Source organism: Sphaeroforma arctica, assembly GCF_001186125.1.
Source record: "Sphaeroforma arctica JP610 unplaced genomic scaffold supercont1.5, whole genome shotgun sequence".
Classification (NCBI taxonomy): Eukaryota; class Ichthyosporea; order Ichthyophonida; genus Sphaeroforma; species Sphaeroforma arctica.
Genome location: NW_014040553.1, coordinates 179,338 through 201,361, shown reverse-complemented (window position 1 = coordinate 201,361; position 22,024 = coordinate 179,338). Strand labels below are relative to the sequence as shown.

The 22,024-nt window shown below is 42.6% G+C and overlaps 3 protein-coding genes across 3 annotated transcripts in view; 1 reads left to right on the top strand and 2 right to left on the bottom strand.

Moving 5' to 3' along the window:
- The window catches only part of SARC_00207 (hypothetical protein), a 10,066-nt gene extending 648 nt beyond the window's left edge, over positions 1–9,418 (top strand). The window contains exons 2-19 of the mRNA XM_014306128.1: positions 242–348; positions 555–700; positions 919–1,009; positions 1,484–1,588; positions 1,914–2,105; positions 2,285–2,398; positions 2,856–2,956; positions 3,311–3,423; positions 3,731–3,876; positions 4,124–4,273; positions 4,542–4,739; positions 5,330–5,540; positions 5,926–6,074; positions 6,345–6,535; positions 6,995–7,467; positions 7,719–7,853; positions 8,099–8,277; positions 8,654–9,418. Of these exons, the coding sequence (XP_014161603.1) occupies positions 242–348; positions 555–700; positions 919–1,009; positions 1,484–1,588; positions 1,914–2,105; positions 2,285–2,398; positions 2,856–2,956; positions 3,311–3,423; positions 3,731–3,876; positions 4,124–4,273; positions 4,542–4,739; positions 5,330–5,540; positions 5,926–6,074; positions 6,345–6,535; positions 6,995–7,467; positions 7,719–7,853; positions 8,099–8,277; positions 8,654–9,097 (3,245 nt within the window). The 3' untranslated portion in view covers positions 9,098–9,418. The remainder of the gene's footprint in view (positions 1–241; positions 349–554; positions 701–918; positions 1,010–1,483; positions 1,589–1,913; positions 2,106–2,284; positions 2,399–2,855; positions 2,957–3,310; positions 3,424–3,730; positions 3,877–4,123; positions 4,274–4,541; positions 4,740–5,329; positions 5,541–5,925; positions 6,075–6,344; positions 6,536–6,994; positions 7,468–7,718; positions 7,854–8,098; positions 8,278–8,653) is intronic.
- Positions 9,404–12,949, bottom strand: SARC_00206 (hypothetical protein). Its single transcript, XM_014306127.1, has 3 exons — positions 12,106–12,949; positions 11,428–11,554; positions 9,404–11,156 (listed from the first exon to the last, which is right to left on the bottom strand). Exons 1-3 carry the CDS (start codon positions 12,759–12,761, stop codon positions 9,939–9,941), a joined length of 2,001 nt encoding a protein of 666 aa, XP_014161602.1. The 5' UTR covers positions 12,762–12,949; the 3' UTR covers positions 9,404–9,938.
- Positions 12,950–18,363: 5,414 nt separating this feature from the next.
- SARC_00205 (hypothetical protein) lies at positions 18,364–21,937 on the bottom strand (the record flags this gene model as incomplete). The annotated part of the gene is made up of 7 exons (XM_014306126.1): positions 21,865–21,937; positions 21,083–21,568; positions 20,582–20,913; positions 19,793–19,959; positions 19,013–19,101; positions 18,841–18,913; positions 18,364–18,638 (listed from the first exon to the last, which is right to left on the bottom strand). Exons 1-7 carry the CDS (start codon positions 21,925–21,927, stop codon positions 18,364–18,366), a joined length of 1,485 nt encoding a protein of 494 aa, XP_014161601.1. The 5' UTR covers positions 21,928–21,937.
- Positions 21,938–22,024: the final 87 nt, after the last annotated feature.

Here is a 22,024-nt window from a genome sequence, read left to right as displayed (position 1 = left end):
TATTTATTATATATATATTATTGTTGTTGTATATTATTTATATAGTATTATATAGTAGTATATATATACTACTATATATATATATATATATATATATATATGTACCCATTACTAATGGTGTATCACATGTGCCAGAAGTCTTACGATCGGTATTGGCTGTGTGCAATGCCGTGTAAAAACTGGAATTTCCATCATTTTGTTCAAAAGTGTATTCATTACAACTTTTGTGAACCCATTACAGCCTGGACACTATGTTCTCTGCCGTTGTTGCTCTTTGGTCTGGGAGACCTGCAGCCGCGTCTGATTGCTTGGTCGGCAACCTCTGCGCCCACGGGCATGGAGGCTCAGGTATATTAAGCGTGAGCTGGAAACACTTTACACTTGATTTCTCTGTTATTTAAAATCTGATAATGTAAGTCATACGTGCGACCAGTTGATGCCGCAGTCAAATATCATCAATTACAAACGCAATTGGAATGTAAATGGGCCATTCGTCGTTCTTTTCGTACTTTTCTTTAGCTGTTCATGTCCTTCGATTTTAATCCGTATTCCAGCTGCCGTCTCGCCCAGAGGTGACTTTACTCTCCATGAGGCTGGACGTGCCACGAGATGCCACGCCCGACGTGAATGCCTGTAGGCATATAATTCTTACTACCATGGATACTCTCAAGCGCATTGAGGGATTTCATACCGAAATAGGGTAAGCGATCTTGTGGTCTCGCTAGTTGAAAGGAATATATATATAAAAATCGGAAAAGGTTGTAGGTAAAATACTACTGGTTACTGTCCACGTCATTGTTGGAAACTGCATAGATATCTAAGAGGTATCTGTACAAACATCTTGAACGGGTGCGAATGGGTGAAGTAACAAAGCAATAGTATATTGACGTGATTCGCATCTATGAAAATGCTTGGCAGGTCCCGCAACGTGTCTTTCACCGATTTCTGCTACCAGCCCGACGACCAAGAACAATTGTGTGTGTTGGCGGCACCGGGTCATTTCTGGAAGGTAAGCACACAGCACAACACGCTCTCTCAGTTTGATTTTTGAACGGATTTCCATCTACGTATATGTATGTTCCGTATTCCCAGCACTAAAGGTGTGAGTGCGGAGCTCTGTGATGGGGTGCAATGTTTAGTCTCAGCCTTCACAAATGCTTTAAAAGTCCTAGCATATACTGAATTTTAATGAGATAAATTGGTATACAAGCGGACCCAACCAAATTCTAATGTTAATCAATTGGGGCTTCCATCTGTGTGACATAGTCCTGTCGATCTTTACTCATAAAGTATTACGGCAAACCTGCGTGCGTACTATTGGTTGTCAATCTCGCGCATTAGTACTTGTCCCATCGATCGAATATTCACACTGCTCAGACCACCACCTACAGAGACGCGGTCTGATTTCAATCTTAGGGCCAGACGCTCGAATTTACACATACCTTCGATTTTTCGGTCGGTCCTTTTTATTGACCTTCTGTAGGACGACAGGGCCGCACTGATGGCTGATCCTGATCCGCTCGAAACGATGACGCGGTCGAGTGCTATATACAGAGAAGCAATTGTCGGGGGAGCTACTCATGCATGGGTATGTCCTGCGCTGCAATATCTATCGGACCTCAAAATGACAACGAATCTGTGTGTGTGCAATCAATGGCGGAATTGAAGTTTCTTTCGAATGGATCGGAAGTCGCACTGTTATATGGCAATTAGTAAGCTGCTTTGCCGACAATGATGAAACCGGGAATGGCTACCCTGTATTTCTTTATAATTGATCACAAGACAGTGATGAAATGTCGTCTTGGAATTCATAAGTGCATCTATGCTCATCAATTCGAAGTGAAGGCGATGACGCAAAACACATTCATGAGGGGTTGCAATTAATATCATTGTATATTGAATCTCCATGTTAGGGTTCCAACCAGGTCATCGGTTTCAGTTCTCTGAGTACAACATTTGCATTCGAAACATCTGATGAAAGGGCGGGAGATCGATCCTTGTTTTTACAACGGCTCACCGGTTGGCTTCAATCCGAAAATTCGACCGTCAATGCCAATATTAGCTGGCATTTCTCTGACATGCAAACGACACACCTGTACTTTGAGGTTAGCGGTATCATAGTGGACTTGCATAATGACACGGTTGGATAACAACGTAAAGTTTTGGTGTGATTTTGTCCTTTCATTGCCCCCAATTTGGTCATATAGCCTAGTATTGCATGTATTGTCTGCGTGAGCCCTAACTTCAACAGAGAGGGCTAAATGTTTATTATGCTCCCTTTTAGGTTCCACAAATCGAGCTGAGCTCTGACGTCATTTTCCTGGTCTGCACGTACGTCCTAGTAATCCTGTACATTTACTTCAGTGTCGAAACCAAATTTCACATGGTAAAATCCAAGGTACGTTGCGATGCTGTTTCAGTATGTTTAGCGCACATTGCAAGTTTACTTTCACTCACAATTTTTTATTTCGAGTGGACTGCATCACCCGTTCTAATAGTCTTTGCTTTCGCTGTAGGAAAGTTTGCAATGCTCAAACAACCTCATGGTTCACATCTCCTCTGATATATATATCTTATGGGACAAGGCAAAAAAAATTGATGTTTGCAAACATTTATCTTGATGGAACTCGCTGTTACAAGCATACTCTGCAGATGGTACTCGAAAATCATTGTAGCTTGTATGTTTTTAAATCAGATACATGTCAAGGGTGACCTGTGACTACTGGTGTTTATCTTGCTAATACTCAAGATTTCGAAATGTTAAAACAAAGTACAGTTTTACATTGCAGCGGGATTTTTCTGTTTCTCTCTAAACTGACATGTATCCCATCTTCCTTCATTCGTTTCAATTGAAGGTTGGATTGGGTTTGACGTCAGTAGTGATGTTGCTAATTTCTCTCAGCATGTCCGTGGGAATCTGCCAAATGTTTGGATTCGTGCCTACGCTGGTGGTTGTGTAAGTTTGATCCATGCTGCGTTTTCTCCTATATGCCCGCCGCACAATATACTCTGCAACGTATTATCTGAACTCCATGATTTCAATTCAGTCGAGGCTTGCTGCCTTGGCCAGTGGTTTCGACAATTTTACTTTTCTACCTATTGGGGCACATAGTGTTTTGTGTATACAATGATTTTATTGTTTTTCCAAAGGCCAAATGTTTAGACAAATATATGTTCGATAACGGATTCGATATTGCAAATACAGATTTGATGGTATGTAGTATGACCAAGCCGCCAATGTCTCGTGCCTACAAATTGTCAACCGAGGATATCGCTGGTTACTCTTGCTCAAATTACACTGACATAACAGAGAGGTCATCCCTTTCCTCATCATCGCTGTTGGAGTCGAGAACATCTTCTTCATCACACATGCCGTGGTGGCAACGCCCTTGGACAATTCGGTACACCATCGCGTCGCCGAAGGTATTCACATATCTTACCCAACAAAAAATTATCATTGCTCAATAAGTGACCTCTCTTTATGAGCTTCGAATAGGAATGTCTTTCTACCGTATGACTGTATTTGTATATTCAGCTTTTATTTTGTAAACGTTCTTTGGCATCTTCTCGACCCCAGCTGATTTGGATATGAAGTGAAGTATACGCCACCGAATTTTAATTATGTATGACCTTTTATCGGCCAGACTCTTGAAAACTGGTTGGTAGCTAATATGCATTTGGTACACTGATAATCATACTTTATACACCTGCCGCGATGTTCACTTTTCAGGTTTATCGAACACTGGCAATAAGGTTGTTGTGTACTTATTGGCGGAGTTGATGCTCACCATCGTGGGATCGTTGAGTTCCATCGACGCTTTGCGAGAGTTTTCGATCTTTACCTTTTTTTCGCTTTTGGTAGATTTTTACCTGCAGGTATGGTATACGAGCTGGATTATCTCCCATACATTTTACGCATTGCTTTTTGCCTTCAATCCAGACTGCTCATTATAGCATTTCCATCAGGCTCACAACATGCGACCAAATTACTTGGCTGTATATGACGAAGTGCTTACATATGTTTCTATGATAATTTTAAAACGAAATTTATTTTCACCTCTCAGACTATTTTACGCTATAACTCATATCGCTGTGTACTGTTCTTTCTGTTTTAATATGACAGATCATATTCTTCCCCGCGGTTTTGTCAATTGACATACGACGGATGGAGCTGAGCGATATCCAGATGCATTTAAAGCACTGTCAGACAGTGCATCAGCCACGGCGGCGGCGATCACGTTTTCTCACTCGCCGGCCGGGCAAGCTAATTTCAGTAAGTATGCCAAATGCCATGTATTCAAGTTAACTACATGGCTTTTCTGATTGCATCCTTGTTTGTCCTCGTAGTTGAGCTTAAATCCTGTACGATGACATTGTTTTCACGGTCAATCCAGTGGGTTCGGGTGGGCGTGAAATCACTATGCATCTAGTACAAAGAATCGAAAAATGGCTTGTGGTATTTAAGATCAGTGGTCCATGAGTGTTTCCATCTTTCATATCCAAATCCAATCGAATTACAAACCATCTCTGACCCAATTCAGGCTCTCGCGATGGTTCTGCTTTTGGTAGCAGCCTTCATTCTCAGCGAATCAGAAGGGGCAAATATCAGCTTGCCACCGTATAATACGAACAAATTGCTTAATGAATACAACGGAATATTACTGGACAAAAGATACGTCGCCTATGTCCCACCAATGAATGGTGCGCTTCGAGATATCGCTGGGCCGAATGGATCGCGAGTAAGTGACTGTTTGTTCCAACGCGCTGCACCTTGGTATTTGCCACCACAGCTTACATTTGATATCTAATATAAATTTTTCTAGTATGGTGCGTTCCATTTCAACAAGTTTGTCATCAGCGCGTGATTGCAACACGGAAGTATCATTAAATGATCACGTTTTACGTTCGCCTGCGATTTATTTATATTATATATATATACATATAATAGGTATATACCTACATATATTCAAACACATACGCATTAGCAATGCACGCAACTGGATTTTTGTTGTAAAGTGAAAACCGTCGCGAACACGGTATACGGCGCTACTGAATAGGCGATCGCTTGTGGGGTTCCTGCAGAATGAGTAATCTAAGATAATCCCCCAGGAGGGATCAGGACGTAAAAACTTGCATCTCGCATAGCGTCGTTCTGCGTTGTCTCTGTACATTCGCTTTTTAGAGGGCATATCGTCGTAAATCGGCGTATCACAATGCTGTTGTGTGCCAAGAATGAGTTTGGCACGTGCACTATCATAGCTTCACTGAAAAAAGTTAAATGTTGCTAATGCAAAAGAAATCGGCTTACCTATTAATTTCTGGAATCTAGATTGATCTGACCACCATACATGTAAGTACGGAGGCATCGATCGTCAACGTCGCTTTGACCGTCTTTGACACGCTGGTGAAAACAATGACGGAGATTGCGAAAGAAGTTACGTCTCACATGTGGCTCAATATGGTCTTAATAGTGGTACTTTTCCTCGTGATCATGGCTTGGGTATGGCGCATGACTTCTGGTCTCCATGATAGGCTCCCAGGTATGTACGCGAAATGGCCATCTAATGTTTATTCGTGTGCTCAACCGCTGCGAGAGTTTGATGGTTGATGTGAACTTATGAAATTGGATACTGGGCACGAATCTGGACTACAGCGTACTGTGAAGCGGGTTATTCACAATCAGTATTAGAATCCCGAAATATATGCTGATTGTGCCCTGTGTTATGCAGTGCTCTTGGCATTTCCAAACTTGTTTACCTTGTGCCGGGTATAAGAAAGTAGTCTAATGGTTCTTTGTGGGCGAGGTAGGCCTGAGTCCTGAAATCTTCGGTTGCTCAGGTATTTCAAAAGGAAGCACTTGATAACTTCTTCAATCCTAAATATCTACAGTCATTAAGCCGATCTTCGTTAATGTGATATATCCAGATACAAGCGACATGGTTGAGAAGTGGAAAGATGGCGACATTGAAACGGACCAGTTTGGCTTGGAAAGTGATCAACACTCTGCCGAAATCTCACAACTTGTGTATTCAGAACAAGTTTTGATCTCCTCGTGCACCGATAGCATAGTCAAAGTATGTGATCTTACAAAACTTATCACTTGTTGAAGCTCTTGAAGTAGTTCAATCGCTTTTCTATAATTTACAGTCAAATGTTTCTTATGTCCGTTTTCTACCGTATTCAATGCTTCGTTTTTTAGTATGATGGACATTGTCTCGCTATTGACAGAGTAGTTTGTTCCATTATTACCCAGTGCATCATATGCTGGGCGTGATTTTCATGTTGTTGAAACGTAGTGTGCTTCTGCAGATAGCGCTAAAACCGTATCGTCTTGAATTCAATAGGTATGGCACATCGATACCGGTCAATGTTTGCGAACGTACAGCTTTCTACAACCCGACATAGTCCCGCCAGATGAAGAAGATGAAACTGTGTGGAGTATAGCGATTGCCGCTAAAGGGCTGGTGGCAATCGGGCTCGGTTCTGGGGCTCTCTTAGTTGATCGCCTCAATTTACGGTCATCCTCGCGGGAGAGGTGGGTATCGACAGTGTGTGTGTATCGTCCTAGATCAAGTACGTACAACTATGGTGGTCACAAACCATTGTACTCGTCTGCTATACGTTGCCATGATCTCTCGCATACAGACTTAATGAAGTCTGAAGTATTGTGGGTGTCTGTTACGATTGTGGGTCTTGAACTTCAAGGTCGCACTCGTATGATAATATGTGAGTTCGTGTCAGAAAAAATAGTGACATCTGTAAATCAGTAATAAGAGCGAAGCCTGTACTACTCACTGGAAGTCCATCGTGCATACGAAGCCGGCGTTTCTATGCAAGAGGCGAACGAGAACATAGACCTAAGAACAAGTTTACACCCTGGTTTTCTCCTTTTGGCAGGAAAGACTCACAGCTCTGCAATAAGCAAGGTGGCGCTAGAAACCGAAGATAGCAACTTACCTTCGAACGTGTCTTTTCTCTTCTTTGCTACAAATAGGCCCGGCCAAAGTTCATATTTAGATTCTCCTGATCAGGGAATACGTGGCTCAGCAAAAGCTGGGAGTGGAGGCGAGCAATTACGCACAAGAGCATCATCCTGCAGCACATTAACTAGGTTGAACTCCGCATGCACGAGCGGTGTAAGCTGCATAGCGACGGGTTCATATTATATCATATCTGGTGATGCAGATGGCTGTGTGCGTGCGTGGAGCGCAACGGCTGGCCTTGAGTCCGAATCCTCCTCATTTTTGTCTCTGCCATCATTAGCAAGCACTAGCTCCGATTCAGATGCGGATATGACATCCATGGGCCGGACAGTGCCCTTGAGCAACATCACTGATCTGAATACAATGCGCAATTTTCTGTCTGTGGTATGCCACACGGCAGCTGTCACCGTACTGGAAATGAGTGGCCAGTTGTGTGTTTCGGGATCGACCGATGCCTCTGTTTGCATTTTATCTCTGTCGCAAGGTGAGTACTGTCGGTCTTGTCGTCACTGGCTTTCCTATGGCTTCCCATTCTGAATTGAAGTTATGTGAACTTGGCCTATTTCATTTCTTGTCGAGCCACACGGGGCATGTTTCCATTAATTTGTCATAGATAAGCGTAGCAAAATAACCGGTGAGATAACAGCACCGACATGTCACCTCACCACAGTTTATGTACAGCCTATGATAGAATCAGTAAACCAATTTGTATTTGCCTTCGAATTGCATCGGCAGGAGCTATCTTGCACAAACTCGATGGACACCACCATGCCATCTCGTCGCTTTCTCTGTGGAATTGGGCTAGGGGTGGTTTGCGTGTAGCGTCTGGCGACGAGAATGGCACTGTGTGCCTATGGGATGCGCATTTAGGTATTTTCAATCTCACGTACTCTTATTAGTTTGTAACGGCAACTTATTACCGATCAATACCCGAACAGTTTATAGAAGTCGATTCTTAATTCTGAATCATATGATGCGACCATTTACCTTCTCTTCCGTCGCTTTATAATTTTGAGCATCTCTTGTCGCTGTCCCAAACCATATCCAATCTGGTCTTTATTCTTCACTGAATGCGGGCAACCGGTTAACCTATCAAACCCATCTTCAAATCCCAGGCAAAAAGTCACGTGCGCTCTCTGGTTTGACATCAGCAGTGCTGACCACGTGTGTGGACAATCGGCCCACTTTTTCTCACACATCAGCCAGTAGGACTCTGATTATGGGCTGCGATTTTGAGCAGCTAATTGTATGGGATGCTCGTAGTGGTAGGGCTTGTTGCAATCTGCCGGTGCCGGTGAGTTGGCTGTTGGAGATCAATATAACTCGCTAAGTGTGGATATGTATCGTATATCTAGATTCAGTTGGTGTGATTGACACTAGCAAGTAAATGGTGACAAGTTGTATGCGTGTCCTCGCGTTCCTGTTGGACATGAGTGCCTGACCAATATTATTTCGTGGTATAGCTGTCTCTACACAATGCAGATGGTTTGACGCGCGAAAATAGTCGATCGTTGCTCAACTAGTATGTACATCCCAAGACACTATCTTATATTTCACCTCGAAATTCCTCTACAGATTACATTCAATTGTCATATTGCACATTAATGCTGCAATCGGTCATCAAACGGTTGAAGACCCTAATCATTATTTGATTACTTTCACTACATCAGGATCAGGGCTTGGTACAACCAGCCCATCTCAAAAACGGCCTGGTGGCCATTGGGGCAATGGACAGTATTGGGTTATACGATGCGATTAGTGGTACGTGCGTGCGGGTTATAGATTTGCCTAAGCTGCAAGTGACCGTTGACAGACGAGAAGCCAGGCGGCGGCGAGTGCGACAGCAGCATAATCAAGACAATGACCAGCAAAATAGTACTGGAAACACACCCAATGGTGCGAGCAACCACAATGCTCAGTACGCTGGCGAGGACGATGAGAGGCCGCGCATCGTTAGCCAACAAGATATGTCACAGCATGTCGACACAACTATACTGCCCTCAATACCGGTGTCCGTGAGGTTTTGTGGTGAAATCGTCGTCTGCTCTCGAGGGAATTCCCTCTTCAGACTCTCGCGGAGACGTAGTGAAGATAAGGATAATAAGGCGGAATAGCACCACAGTGATATAGTAACAACGACCTACTAGTACGATATGTAAGAGAGTTAGCACTAGTGCAAGTCCAGTTGTTGAGCAGCTGAGCGGCCAACGACCCTACATGGTGTTGTTTGAAAAGTTTACAGTGAGCACATGATGGTATGTCATAGAATGACTGAGTCGCTACATGTCAGGGTCAGAAGTCTTGATATATGTGTATTAGTGCTTACTACTCCCAGTACATACCAAGATGGCTCAAACGGCTCTAAGCCTACGTGAATAAGTATTCGCTTCACATAAATCCGCAATGCATGGCTAATTTATCACAGACATTAAGACGTAATTCTATATGCGCCAGAGCTGATATGCGGTACATTTGTGCTCAAGCCGAGAAGCGCACAAGCATGACATAAAAAGAGGCACGAGCATTGTGTAGACTACGGATCAGCTGTATCAAAACCCTAATGCCCCATATAATAGAGCGTTGGATGAGATCGATTAACACGAGACTAAAACCACCAAAATTTGGTTCAACCGATTTTAATGAGACCAGACCGTCACGATCTGCTTCTAATAATATACGCGTCTTGCCCTACTCGTATACATACAAGAAAATTTCTATGCCTTTCATTTTCTAACAGCGTTAATTTCCGACACGATATTTGGTGTCCATATTTACTACGGATGCCTGCATGAACGGCACGTAAATGATACTAGTGATACTCACATAAATTCATACTACAGTACTCGCAGTACCTACACATTCCCTTCGCGTGAGGCTTTCAGCAATGTTACCTCCGCAAATGCCGCACCCACGCATTCCCTGCAAAGCTACTTCATATGCATAATGAGTCGCCCCTCAATGAGAGGCTCTTGCAGTCAAATCGTTGCCACTCATAGCTTTTGGATTGAGAGACGAGACGAAGGACCGGCGCATATGTGCAATCGCTACAGTCGCGCGTCTGGGGTGCCCCTTTTCATCTATGCCGTCCTGGTCAGTCCATACATCGCGGTACGTGAAGTGGCCGTAGATTGGCTTGCCGTTGCCAATTGGCGCGGGCTGCGACAAGATGAAGGGATCGCGCGCAAGTCCTGCGAGCAACCCAAGTATGATGAAGATGTACGCAACAGAAACCGGCAACCCAATGATCACACTGCAGGCCTGTAATCCCACCAGCGCATCCGACCCTCCAGAGATAAGCAGTACTAGCGCACATGCGTTGGTTGCAACGCACCAGACACACTTGAGGATTCTTGGCGATCCCACTTGACCACCGCACGCCATGGTGTCGATTACAAGAGTTCCGGAATCAGACGAAGTGACAAAGAACACTAGTAGCAGAATCATCGTGACGACCGACAAGGTGTAGTACAACCATTCAGGGCAAATTTCCTTCAGCAGACCGTAAATCTGGGCCTCAATACCCAATTCGTAGATGGTATCCACGGGCGGGTTTAGGTGGTCAGCGCCTGCTAAAATTTGATCGTCCAGTGTGTCGATTGCCGCCTGCCCCATCACAGTGAACCAGACAACGGAAGCCATGGTAGGGGCACCGAGCACAAACACAATGAACTGTCGGATTGTGCGGCCCTTGGAGATCCGCGCAATAAAAATGGACACAAAGGGTGCCCAGGAGAAGAACCAGCCCCAATAGAACACGGTCCAACTAGTCATCCAGTTCATTTCATGCTCACTCAACGAACCTGTACGCCATGTGCGATGAATCAATGTCTCGACATAGAGACCCAGATTCTCGACTGTGCACCGCAACAGTCTGATGGGATCACACAGAACGAAGATCAGGAAGCACAGGAACAATGCGATAACCGCATTTGTGTTTGACAGAATTCGCACACCAGTGCTGAGACCTGTAGTGATCGATATGCAGGCTAGCACTGTTGTTATCAGTACAATAACTACCTGTAACCACGCCATATCATCGGTGGGGTCACCATTCTTGATATCAAATACATAATCTAGTCCACCAATAATATTGATCACACCGAGTCCTAGTGAAGTGCACAGTCCACCGATAGTGCCGAAGACAGCTACAGTATCTATGATATGTCCCGGCCACTGTAAACAAAATAAAGCCAAGAAGCGAGTTAGGTTGATGCTCCATGTGAAACACAGTGGTTCGAGTTAACCCAATATTGAACCCGTTCTGCAAAATGGAGCACGCCCCGGCACAGCATTCTCTCGCAAAGCGCCACTTCACAACTTCAGTTCGTCGTTTCAGAATCACTCAATTTGCGGCATAAAAACGAACTCACAAAAAAATATAACACCGGTAAACAGAAATAGCTGGTTCTGACACAAAACTCGTTCAATAGTAACATTGACATACCCCTGCGGTGAATCGACCCAGCAACGGGTACATGGCACTTCGGAAGGTCAGTGGCAATTTCAGGCGGTGCGTAAAATACGACAACGCAAGACTCAGTCCGCAATATATAGACCACGCGCTTATACCCCTAATAATAGAATAGAAAAAAAAGTAAATATACAATAGTGTATAATTGAGCAGGAAACATATCCCGCTGCACAAAGCCGTGCCAAGTATATAGGTGCTCCCCTATCGCTAAATGCAACTACCAGAACGACTATGACATATATGCAGCACCAGAGAATGCCGTTAAAACGGTGCGTAGTGTTTGAAATACCAAAAGCAAAGACGAGAGCAGCAAAAGCTGTAAATATACAATAGTGTATAATTGAGCAGGAAACATATCCCGCTGCACAAAGCCGTGCCAAGTATATAGGTGCTCCCCTATCGCTAAATGCAACTACCAGAACGACTATGACATATATGCAGCACCAGAGAATGCCGTTAAAACGGTGCGTAGTGTTTGAAATACCAAAAGCAAAGACGAGAGCAGCAAAACAGGTGACAAGTACACTACCAGCTATGATCATGAGGGGTAAAACGCATCTGCAACACTATATTATGACTAAATACAAATTTAAACCCCTCTTCTCTATATTATAACCATACATAAATCGTCCTGAGCGACAAAAATCTTACCAGTGAAACAAGGTGGTCGGTACAGCCCATTGCATAGGTCCAGAGTAATAACTAATTGGCGGATCCACATAGTACGACAGAGGCTCACCCACACCGTAGAACACCATGCCAACACCCATGCCTGCACTGAATAACATGGCCAGCCACGATCCAGTCGAGAACTCAGGCACATCATCATCATCTCCCAGGACGATATCTCCATATATGGAGAACAATAGGTACGTTAGAGTTAACACCGTAAGCGCCACTACCAACACGTAGAACCAGCCTAAGTTGCTTCCAATCCATGTCAGCGCAGAACTGCATGCCTTCTGCATATCACTCGGGAGGACAGCAAATAGCAGCACGAATATGATGCAAAACACGAGGGAGGGCACAGTCACCCCAAAGCAGATGTAGTCCAACCACCTCAATCCTTTGCGATCAAGGCTGTCAGGCAGTTCCGATGTGTAATCAGTGGGAATATCTTCCTCGGCCATGCCGATGATATCCTCAGTGGAGCTATATCCCCGCCAAAATGACCTGGAGGTGTTCTCCTTTTCGCTCTTGACTTCCATCCCATCGTCGTTGTCGTCGTCTATGTCTTCGGCCGATCGACCTCCCGACGCGAGACTAACAGACGAATTCTGCTTGGTCAATTCCTGTTTAGATTCCATTTTGCTCAAATACACTTCGAGGTGCCTTATGCGGTATACTTAATAGTCGTGATTGCAACTACCTGCTCGCCTGGGACGTAGCGTGTGTTTTCAGCTTCCTATTTTTTTATAAGACGTTCTACTAATTTGGACGACAGTGCGTTTCAAACCATTTAGATTTTTGTGAACTGGCTACAGCTACTGAGGTCTCTTGTGGTGGGTTCACCGTTCACCGATGATCATATATACTTTTTTACCTTCTTGATCATGGTTCAACGTTCACCGTTGATCATTTTTTATTTAATTTATGATTTTGATGATCGACTCTTTCGATAAAAAAATATTTGTTTCAATGTTCACGATATTCATCGTATTGTTTTTGTATTTCCCATAAAAAAACGACTCATGAACTGTCTGAACCTGATTCATATTTATTTATTTTAAAAACACCAAAAAAAAAAAATCATGATCAATTGTGAATCACACACAAGAGAGAGAGAGAGCAGCCCATGCCTTCTGATTCTGACATAAAGAGGTTGACAGTTGACACTGTGCTGTGTCATGTGAGATGGACTGATGGATATGTATTATGTAAATAGTGTATTTATTAACCGAGTATACAGTGGAATTTTATAATTTTTTGCAGTTTTAAATTATTTTTTTCGTTTCAGTATTTAAAAAAATTTATTTGTGATATCTTTTTCTCTTTCTTTTTTTTCTATACAAAATTATAGAGCATGTTTTGTGAATTTCCAGTCACCAATCTATTTGTATTTTACATAGATTTTGTTTTTAAATGATGACCTTAATTCGGTATTTGATTGAACAAGGTACTATATAATTATGTTTTTAGTAGTGAAGGATTTCCTGCGTAAACCCTATTGGCTTCGATTTGGGTTCTTAGCCTTGGCGTGTCTTCGTTTTGACTTCAATATGGCTTCAGTTTCGCTTTGAACTTCAATTCCATGGTGAAGCCATTAAAAACAAAGCTAGCTAGGAAAGTACATCCAACGAGAGATCGTCTTTAAACTACTTGTCCCAATTTTCTCTACTCGCGGATTGGTTCTAATATACATTTCAAAGACAGCCCGCTCTCTTCTGGGATTCTCTCTCTAGAGTCTAGACTCTATACACTCTACGGTCTACTCTCTAGTCTCTAGTAGCGTCTAGCCTTCCAAAGTTCTGGTCATTTGAATAGGAGTGAAAGCAATGGCTCTTGTTTGTTTTTTTCTTCTATAACTTTTGTTTTTTTACATAGCCTTCTAAATTTATATATATAAAATGTTCAATTTAGTAGACTATGATTTTTTTGTTGTTGTTGTGCTCTGACTACTATAAAAAAGCAAAACATTTTATGTATTTATGCATGTATTTACAATGACAATAAATAATTACATACAAGATAAATAAATATGTGAAACGTGACAGACTTTATCACTGAAAGCGTAGCTGTAGAGATAGAGAGTCCCTATTGCTTCTAGCGAACTTAAAATCTGTCCGGAACCATTTGTAGGCTGGTCCCCGACAAGTGGTCCAAGACCTAACCTCATAAAGTTTTACGATGCAACGTTTATATTTCAAAAAGTATACGTAAAACGTTGTACTTTTATATCCATAGAGTAAATATACACATAGGGTCATTCTCCAAGTTGCGCGGTCAGTTGCGCGGTCAGTTGCGCGTTTCGTGGCTAGAATATGGAGAAAAAGGTGCATCTACTAGGTCGAAAAATTAAAAAAAAATCAGGCCAATATGTTTGCAAAAAACGTTGCAACGTTTAAAAGTCAAAAAGTATACGTAAAACATTGTGCTTTTATTTCTACCATGCCAAACTTTCAATTTATTTTTTATCAAAATAATTATTCGGATAAAATGCAATTTTTTTTATTTGAAAATGGTTTGAAACAAAAAAAAATAGGGAAGATTGAAGATCCTAGTCGATTTTTCAAACGAAAAGTGTACAACACTCGTATATACTACACAACAACAACTACACGTATGTGTGTGACTGTGTGGGCGTGTGTAAATATAGTGAGCGCGTGTGAGGGAGCGTGTGTGTAATTGAGCGAGCGTGTGTGAGGGAGCATGTGTGTAATTGAACGAGCACGTGTGAGTGAGCGCGTGATTGTGTGTGATAGTATGCATGAATGCGTGTGTACATATGAGAATTTGTGAGTGAGTGGACGTGTGTAGTCCTTCTACAACCCAATTCTTTCAGCACTGATCAACATAGCTGCAAACAACATGGAGATCGCCCTTAACAAACTATTTAGACAAAACATCTATGAAACAAGAAAAAATGACAACAGTAAGAACACGCAACATGCTAATCTTACAAGTTGTGGTTCACAGCAACGCTGATGCTGTTACAAACGCTTCCAACAATGAGTGGTGAGATGTTCTAAACTTGAGCCACGTTGAGTGCGTGTTGGATCTGAAGCGCTTCAATCTGAGGCTCCCAGGAGTCTGGTAGAAGCTTAGGAGATAAAGCTTGGGTGATGGATGGTTCGTCCGAGCGCATAAACAAAGAGTTAGACGACCGCGGTGCTCTGTCCGATAAAAGCACCTGTGTTCATGAGAGAAGGAACTTACTTCTCGCTATGATCAGAACAGCCAATAGAGTTGCACCAGTTGTAGGCGCGGTCGTAGCGGCAATAGCATGAAAATAGCAATAAACTACAAAATAGTGTGTCTCTCCTGCAACTTCGTATATGTTTGTACGTGCATTTGAGGCTTATCTGACTATAAATTTCTCGGCCAATGAAAATACGAACGGTATTTTTCCATCTAAAAGTAGGTTATATTTTTGAGTCAGGCGGCCTGTCATCAAGATGGCCGTTATTCAATCCTACTTTTTTGTCTATTTATTTACCTCTTATTGTTTACCTTTTCTTCTGTCCAGTTTTTTATTCTGCGGGGTGACTTCAAAAACTTATGCACACTCAGTGTGTACCTGAATATATTAGGAGTTGCTCCACTGTACTTTCACACAACAAGAATGAGAAGTGGATAAGCAAGTATTTTATGATATAGGATACAATATTTTTAATATATATAAGAATAGCGGTAGTACTCCCCTGTTGGGTGCGAGCGCCCAATTGTTGTTCTGCGTGCGAGATATGGTAGTCGGGGATATTGCCCACTAAATGATATAGATACTTACCGCCAACAGCTGAGCCAGAGAATATGCCTTCAGTTGAACCACGATTTAGAAAGTCGATGTTTGAAGGCTTTAAAGAAAGAAGCATTTGATATGCACGCATGTACGGTACAAGTGTATGCAAATACTTCTCTGGAGAGAGTTGTAGAACCCCCAAGCTCCCAGCCCTACTTGCCTGATTTTTGTCTACCTCTTTTTCTGTCCAAATTGCGGTCTGAATCGGACCATGGACGTAAGAAAAGGTTTGACTGTACTTTCAAGTTTCAACTGTTTACTAAAAAAAAATTCGGTGAGAGATTATCGTTCTAAAACTATTATAAAAAGGAAACCAGGTTTACCCGGACAATATGTTCCAAAGAAGGCTTTTATTCAAACAAATGCTTTAAAAGAACAACCAAATACACACATATTGTGTATGTTTTTAGCATAGTTTTATTATAAAAAGCTATAGGTCTCATACTCCTAGGCCCAAATACATTATATTTTATTCAGCCTTAACTTTTCTTTAAATCATAAATGCTGATCTTGATGGTTGAGTGCTCTCAACTCTCAAGTCTCAACTCGCTCTCTTTCATTTTCTTTTTTAAAACAACAAGCTTTCTCTCTCCACTACTCTATCTCTAAATACTTTAGAGCTAGTAGTGTCTAGAGAGTAGTAAAGAGAGAGAGAGAGGAGAGGGAGAGTAGCAGATTTTTTTGGGGGTGGAGCGAATGCGACTGACTCCAATGCAAAAACAAATGTCAACATTGTCATATTGTACAACAGCAAAATCAGCGGTCCCGGGGTCACTGTCACTGACACAGTGACACTCTGAGTCTCTGACCCTGAGACTGAGAGTCTGAGACTCTGAGAGACTGAGACTCTGAGAGACTGAGACTCTGAGAGACTGAGACTCTGAACTTCTGAAGTCAGTCGTGAGTCTCGTGACTTCGTGAGTCGTGAGTCGTGACTCGTGACTTGTGAGTCCACTTATTACAACAAGGGCCCAAGCCCCAGGCCTGGCCCAGGGGGGTTGGGTGAGCAACTGAGCACTGAGCAATGAGCACCTGTGAGCCTGTACCCTGTAGCCCTGTAGCCCTGTGAGATACTAATATGTTATTGGCTTATTATTTTCATCCTAAATATTCAGTAGGGTATGTGAAAATTCCAATAAAACCTTGTAGTAACTTTCCTAATTGGGTGTAAATATAAATAGCAGTATAGCTGCTCCGTCTGCTTCTGTAGTCGGTACTCGGTACGGCCAAATTATGATTACTCGTATAACTTTATTCAAAAAAGAAGTCGTTATTCTTTTTTTCCCGTCCTAAAATCTTGAAGGAAAATATGGAATGTTTCACCAGTTTGCCCTCATGCCACATGGCATAAATGTGATGAGTCATGAGTGATGAACTGATGACCTGCGAGTGCGACCAGATTATTCAAAAAAAAAAATTTTTTATGCGGTGGTTTTCCATAGCCTTCCAAAAAAAACAGTTTTCCCTTGGAAGTTGGACATCTATAATCGTTACAGTTTAGTCGATCGGATTTTATATAATAAGTATTAACTGAGAAAATGAACACGGTAACGGCCAACTTGATGGCTTGTTGTGGTATATTTTTATTCTCTAGTAGAGAGGGACATGCGTTGACACACTGCCATCCAATTCGCTTCCTATGTGGCTAAATCTGACCTTGCGGGTCTTTAACTGCTTCTGGTTTAGAAACTTATCAATAAATACATTCTGCCGGTCGAAACGCTGCTTGTATGAGGTCAAAAATTACTTTTCATCTTTGTGCGGTGGACTTGTGGAGTTATGGGTTGAAAAGCTTGTGACATTGTTTGAGTCATGAGTCGTGACACTCTTTGAGACCCAATTTATAATATACAATGTGTTATATTAAGAGTCGTGCACTGTCAGCGATGTTGCATTGTAATTAGTTCCGTTGCTTCTCTGACTGAAAAGACACTCTGTCGAAAAGCTTCCACAACCACACTACACCATAAAAGAGGTTCACTTTTTTTTTTAAAACAAGTGCTGAGAATGAAATAGGTGTATAAGCCGCTTTTTAAAAATTGGGCGGGATTCACAAGGAGGAATGTTTTTTGAGACCTTAAATTCTTAAATCCACTGCAGAACCATTATTTTGGCTTTTGTGGCAATGTCGATTCTCTGCGAACAAATTATCTTTTTCAATACCAGACCCATTATTATTGAAATGTTACAAGTCAAAATAGTGTCAGGTATGATGGAGATACGATACAACCTATGGCATCAGCTTGTAGCATCTTGTAATTGAAGACTCGACTAAGATTTGGGTTGAATTGCTTTGTACAGCTGTATTCTGGGCAACTTCGGTTTGCCAATTACATTTATCACTCAGTATATCTGCAGCTTCGATGATTGATGGTAGAACGATGATATACGTTATTGGAACCTAATATTTTATTATAATAGTGTTTGGCCGTAATCCAGCACACTGTAACCTAATCGCTTTCATCGTGATTTTCATCCAGCAAATCTGTATTAGCGATAACCGGCGGTGACAGCGACTTTATAGACGAAGACCTCGAGGCGCTTGAGTGAGACGACGATAACCTTTTCTTCGACTGCCGTTTTGTCGAACTGGGAATAGGGTCGCCAAAATTGGGGCAAATGATGCAATAAAACGAGTCTGCAGAGGTAACGGGGTCCTCCTTAAGCGTTAGAATGAAATCAGACTCATCCTCTATCCGTGCTACCATCTCGGAATCCACATTGACTATTGATATTAAATAAAAAAAGCAAGCATACAAGATGACAACATTTAAGCACAGCTGGCTGATTTGATTATTCTGTAGCCCAGGGAACTAATTTCGCTGTCATCGAACAAGTTCATTGATATACTTGATACATAAATAAAAAAAGACAAGAAAGAGGGGCCATAGAAGCGCCTCCAAACAATAAGCCTATTCGTAACATACCTAAGATTCCCTTTTTCGTTCGTTTGTATATTTTGCGTATATTTTCCGCTGACTTGTGATACCGTTGTGCAATCTATGAAAAAAAAATGCGAGTCAGGTCAGAGAGTACACAAATAGGATGGAAGCCGCACAGTGACATCAAAATACGCAGCCGGGCGTACTGAACAATTACCTTGAGTTTCAGCTCGTCCAGGTCTTTTTCGTACAAATAGATGGCGTGGTAGGCTTCTTCGTCCTCAATTTTTAAGTACAGTGTAGTGTCTGTAGATGGAGAGAAGCCGCACGGAAATAAAAACCATGAATAGGGAATGCACCCGTGGCGCTGGTAAATGGGAGAAAATGAGAATAACCTCGCTAACTCCTGATCTCGCGACCTACGTCTTTGTAAGCGAAATCGCTGAAATACAGAATCAAGCAGCCCTCCAGATTTTCAATTACGTATAATTTCCTATCGCCCTCTGGTGCTTTCCGAGTAAAAGGTCAGTGTTCAAGTTTGAGTTCTAGAAGCTCGAGTTCGCGAGATTCTACTACGATCATGCAAGCACGCAACCCGAGTGCGTGCACTTTCCAAGCGTGAACAATACCTAAGACTGCGCGAGATGCTCGTGTACGAATAACGGACGTAGAAACTTGAATGAGGCAATCACAGACTTCTCTGGATATACCACGCCAAAGAAAATCGCCCGCAATGTATATTAAATCGGAAAATCCCGCGGGCGTTCCATAAGTCATCAACAGTAGCCTGCGTATCAATTCACCTGGCTCCTTTGGGAGTGCATACGCCGTGATAGGCGACAAAACAAAGTGTGTGGACACGCGCAACAGTCTGTATACAGGGGCGCGTGTGTACTGAACCTCAGGAAGGGCACCAATGTACACACATGGACTTGTAATCAGGCGCTTCGGAAGTGCACACTACTAGCGTCCAGATAACTGAACAGACTCAACTTACAATCAGCTGGCCGAGACCACGCCTTCTTGGCGGCACCGGGAGACCCACAGTAATTCTGCGATCTACGTCCCTCCGAAGTGGCGTTTGAATTGGGGTGCTCCTCTCCGGCGGACACAGGGGAGCTTATGTACTGCCGCTTATCTCTGTGGGCCTGTGTCTCAGTAAACCTGACGACCAGCATAGAAAGTTGCAAGATTGTTAGCTATGACCAAGTTACCCCTTTTAGATACGTGCAAGTGTGGAGCGTTTCCGCTTGTCAACAACTTTGGGTGAACATGAAACCATCTGCGATATGCCTTGCAGAGACCGCAGGAACACATACTATTAAATATACAAGCAACAGCTTCGAGCAAATCAAGCCCTAGAGCTGGCTAATGAAACGACTCCCCAAAGCTCAATAAACAAACAAACAAAAAGCTTCTCATATATCATTGCGTCCAAGGGTAGCGCAATACGATTCAGATTACTGATTAATATTCCCATATGCGGATGATTACGTACAGCTACTGTGAAGAAATCTGAGTCAACAAATTATAGACGCGACCTGATCCTTTCATTCACTACCACACACCCTAGTCACATATTGACAAGAGTTGTGGCTGCAAAGCATTATTGTAGTACGCCCACACTTCCTGACTGACCATTTGCCTGTCATCGCATACAGGTACACGCATCTACTCTGGTGGTATTTGATAAAAAACCGACAAATTCTCTGGTATTAATAGATATACGATATACTAACACTCCGCGGAGATGCAGAGGTGCCTTAAGCTAATAAAGAAAACATACATTGTGCTGTCGATGTTGAATTCAGACAGCACACCCATAACGTCCCCAGTAGCGACCAGTGGTAGAGAGTCCAGAGGCTTATCGGCAAACTGGACTGGAGGTGGTCCCAACGCTGGTATTGAAGTAAATGTTGTGTATTTTGATTCTTGAAAGAAAGGGTTAGTAAACACCGCGGGACCACTTTTCTTCATGTGCTTGAGCAATCTCTTCTCCTCGCTCTTGCTCTCTTCTTTATGCTTACGTTCAGCACCGTTAGGTCTGAACACTTTTATCAGACACTGTGATCGGTAGAGAGACTCGGTTCCCGTGCTTTTGGCGTTGAGTATGTCCACCTATATTTGAAAGTGTAGTATGAATAAGAAACCTACAATAGCCGAATGAACCATTTGTACGTGCTCAATACCCGATGCAGGCAGACCATATCAGCAACAAGCATCATAGATATACACATTAATCTGGCTATAATTACGATTACACTACTATATTCTCGTATCAACGCACCTGTATCTTAAACGGCATGCCGGCTACGCCCTTTTGTGTTACAAAGTCAGTCGACAAGCAGTAAACCTGTATGGGCAATTTAAATCCTTCACTTGGTGTCCAGTAGAACGACAAACTATTTATCCTGGGCTTTGTAAGATTTGTGATTCCTTGAGCCTTTGTTGCTAACGCGTTGATTGGCCGTGTGGGTGCTGACGTCATGCCGATCTTGGCTCCCGAATGTGGGTGATTTGCCGAATTCATATTGAATTGCGCTGCACAAGTTTTCTGCCACTGTTCCCAGTGCACGACAGAGTTGTCATCCTTGCCATCTATTAATAGTGAAATAATAGTGTGTACGGGATCACTTCCTACAGTATTGCCGGGAATTTTCTTCGCCGAGATGTTGTACACCAGACCCACATTGAGATAACTCAACGCCCCATCCGTCAATTTTCTCGCGATTGAGTTGGGCGCATCAAGGAAAAATTGGACTGGTTCATAGCCCTAAAGTGAACAAAAAGAGATGGTGCAAGATTCTGAAATTGCAGATATGTTCTCGCTCATTTACAATATCCCACAGAATGCTATATTGGGTGGCTAAAAAACCAGTTTGGCCCCGAAAAATAAATCAACAAACGCACTGTACATGAAACGAAGTCAAGACGGCATGTGCAGCAACAATCGACGTCCGCCACAATTGAACTGGATCAAATAAAAAAACACTTTCATGATCGAAAATACATCTAGCTAAAATTAAATTATATCGACTACTAATAAAATTTTACAACAATTGTACATACCTGAAAAACAGAATCGGGCGGTTCCTGCTTTGTATCCTCCAAAAGTTGAGCTGCAACACGCATTTCGTCCCCTAAAATAGAATAAAGGAACGAAGCCCGGAGAGAAAGAAAAAAACGTTGTAGTCACTATTGCGAATGGTTGATCGCAGTATTGTTTTCC

What these genes read in the sequence shown, in the direction of transcription:
- SARC_00206 (XM_014306127.1), bottom strand. Translation starts at nt 12,761, where the DNA reads ATGGAATCTAAACAGGAATTGACCAAGCAGAATTCGTCTGTTAGTCTC. An exon ending in CCGACCACCTTGTTTCACTG is followed by an intron (nt 11,555 to 12,105) that starts GTAAGATTTTTG and finishes TTCTATTATTAG; the next exon opens with GGGTATAAGCGCGTGGTCTA. An exon ending in TGGGTCGATTCACCGCAGGG is followed by an intron (nt 11,157 to 11,427) that starts GTATGTCAATGT and finishes TTTTGTTTACAG; the next exon opens with TGGCCGGGACATATCATAGA.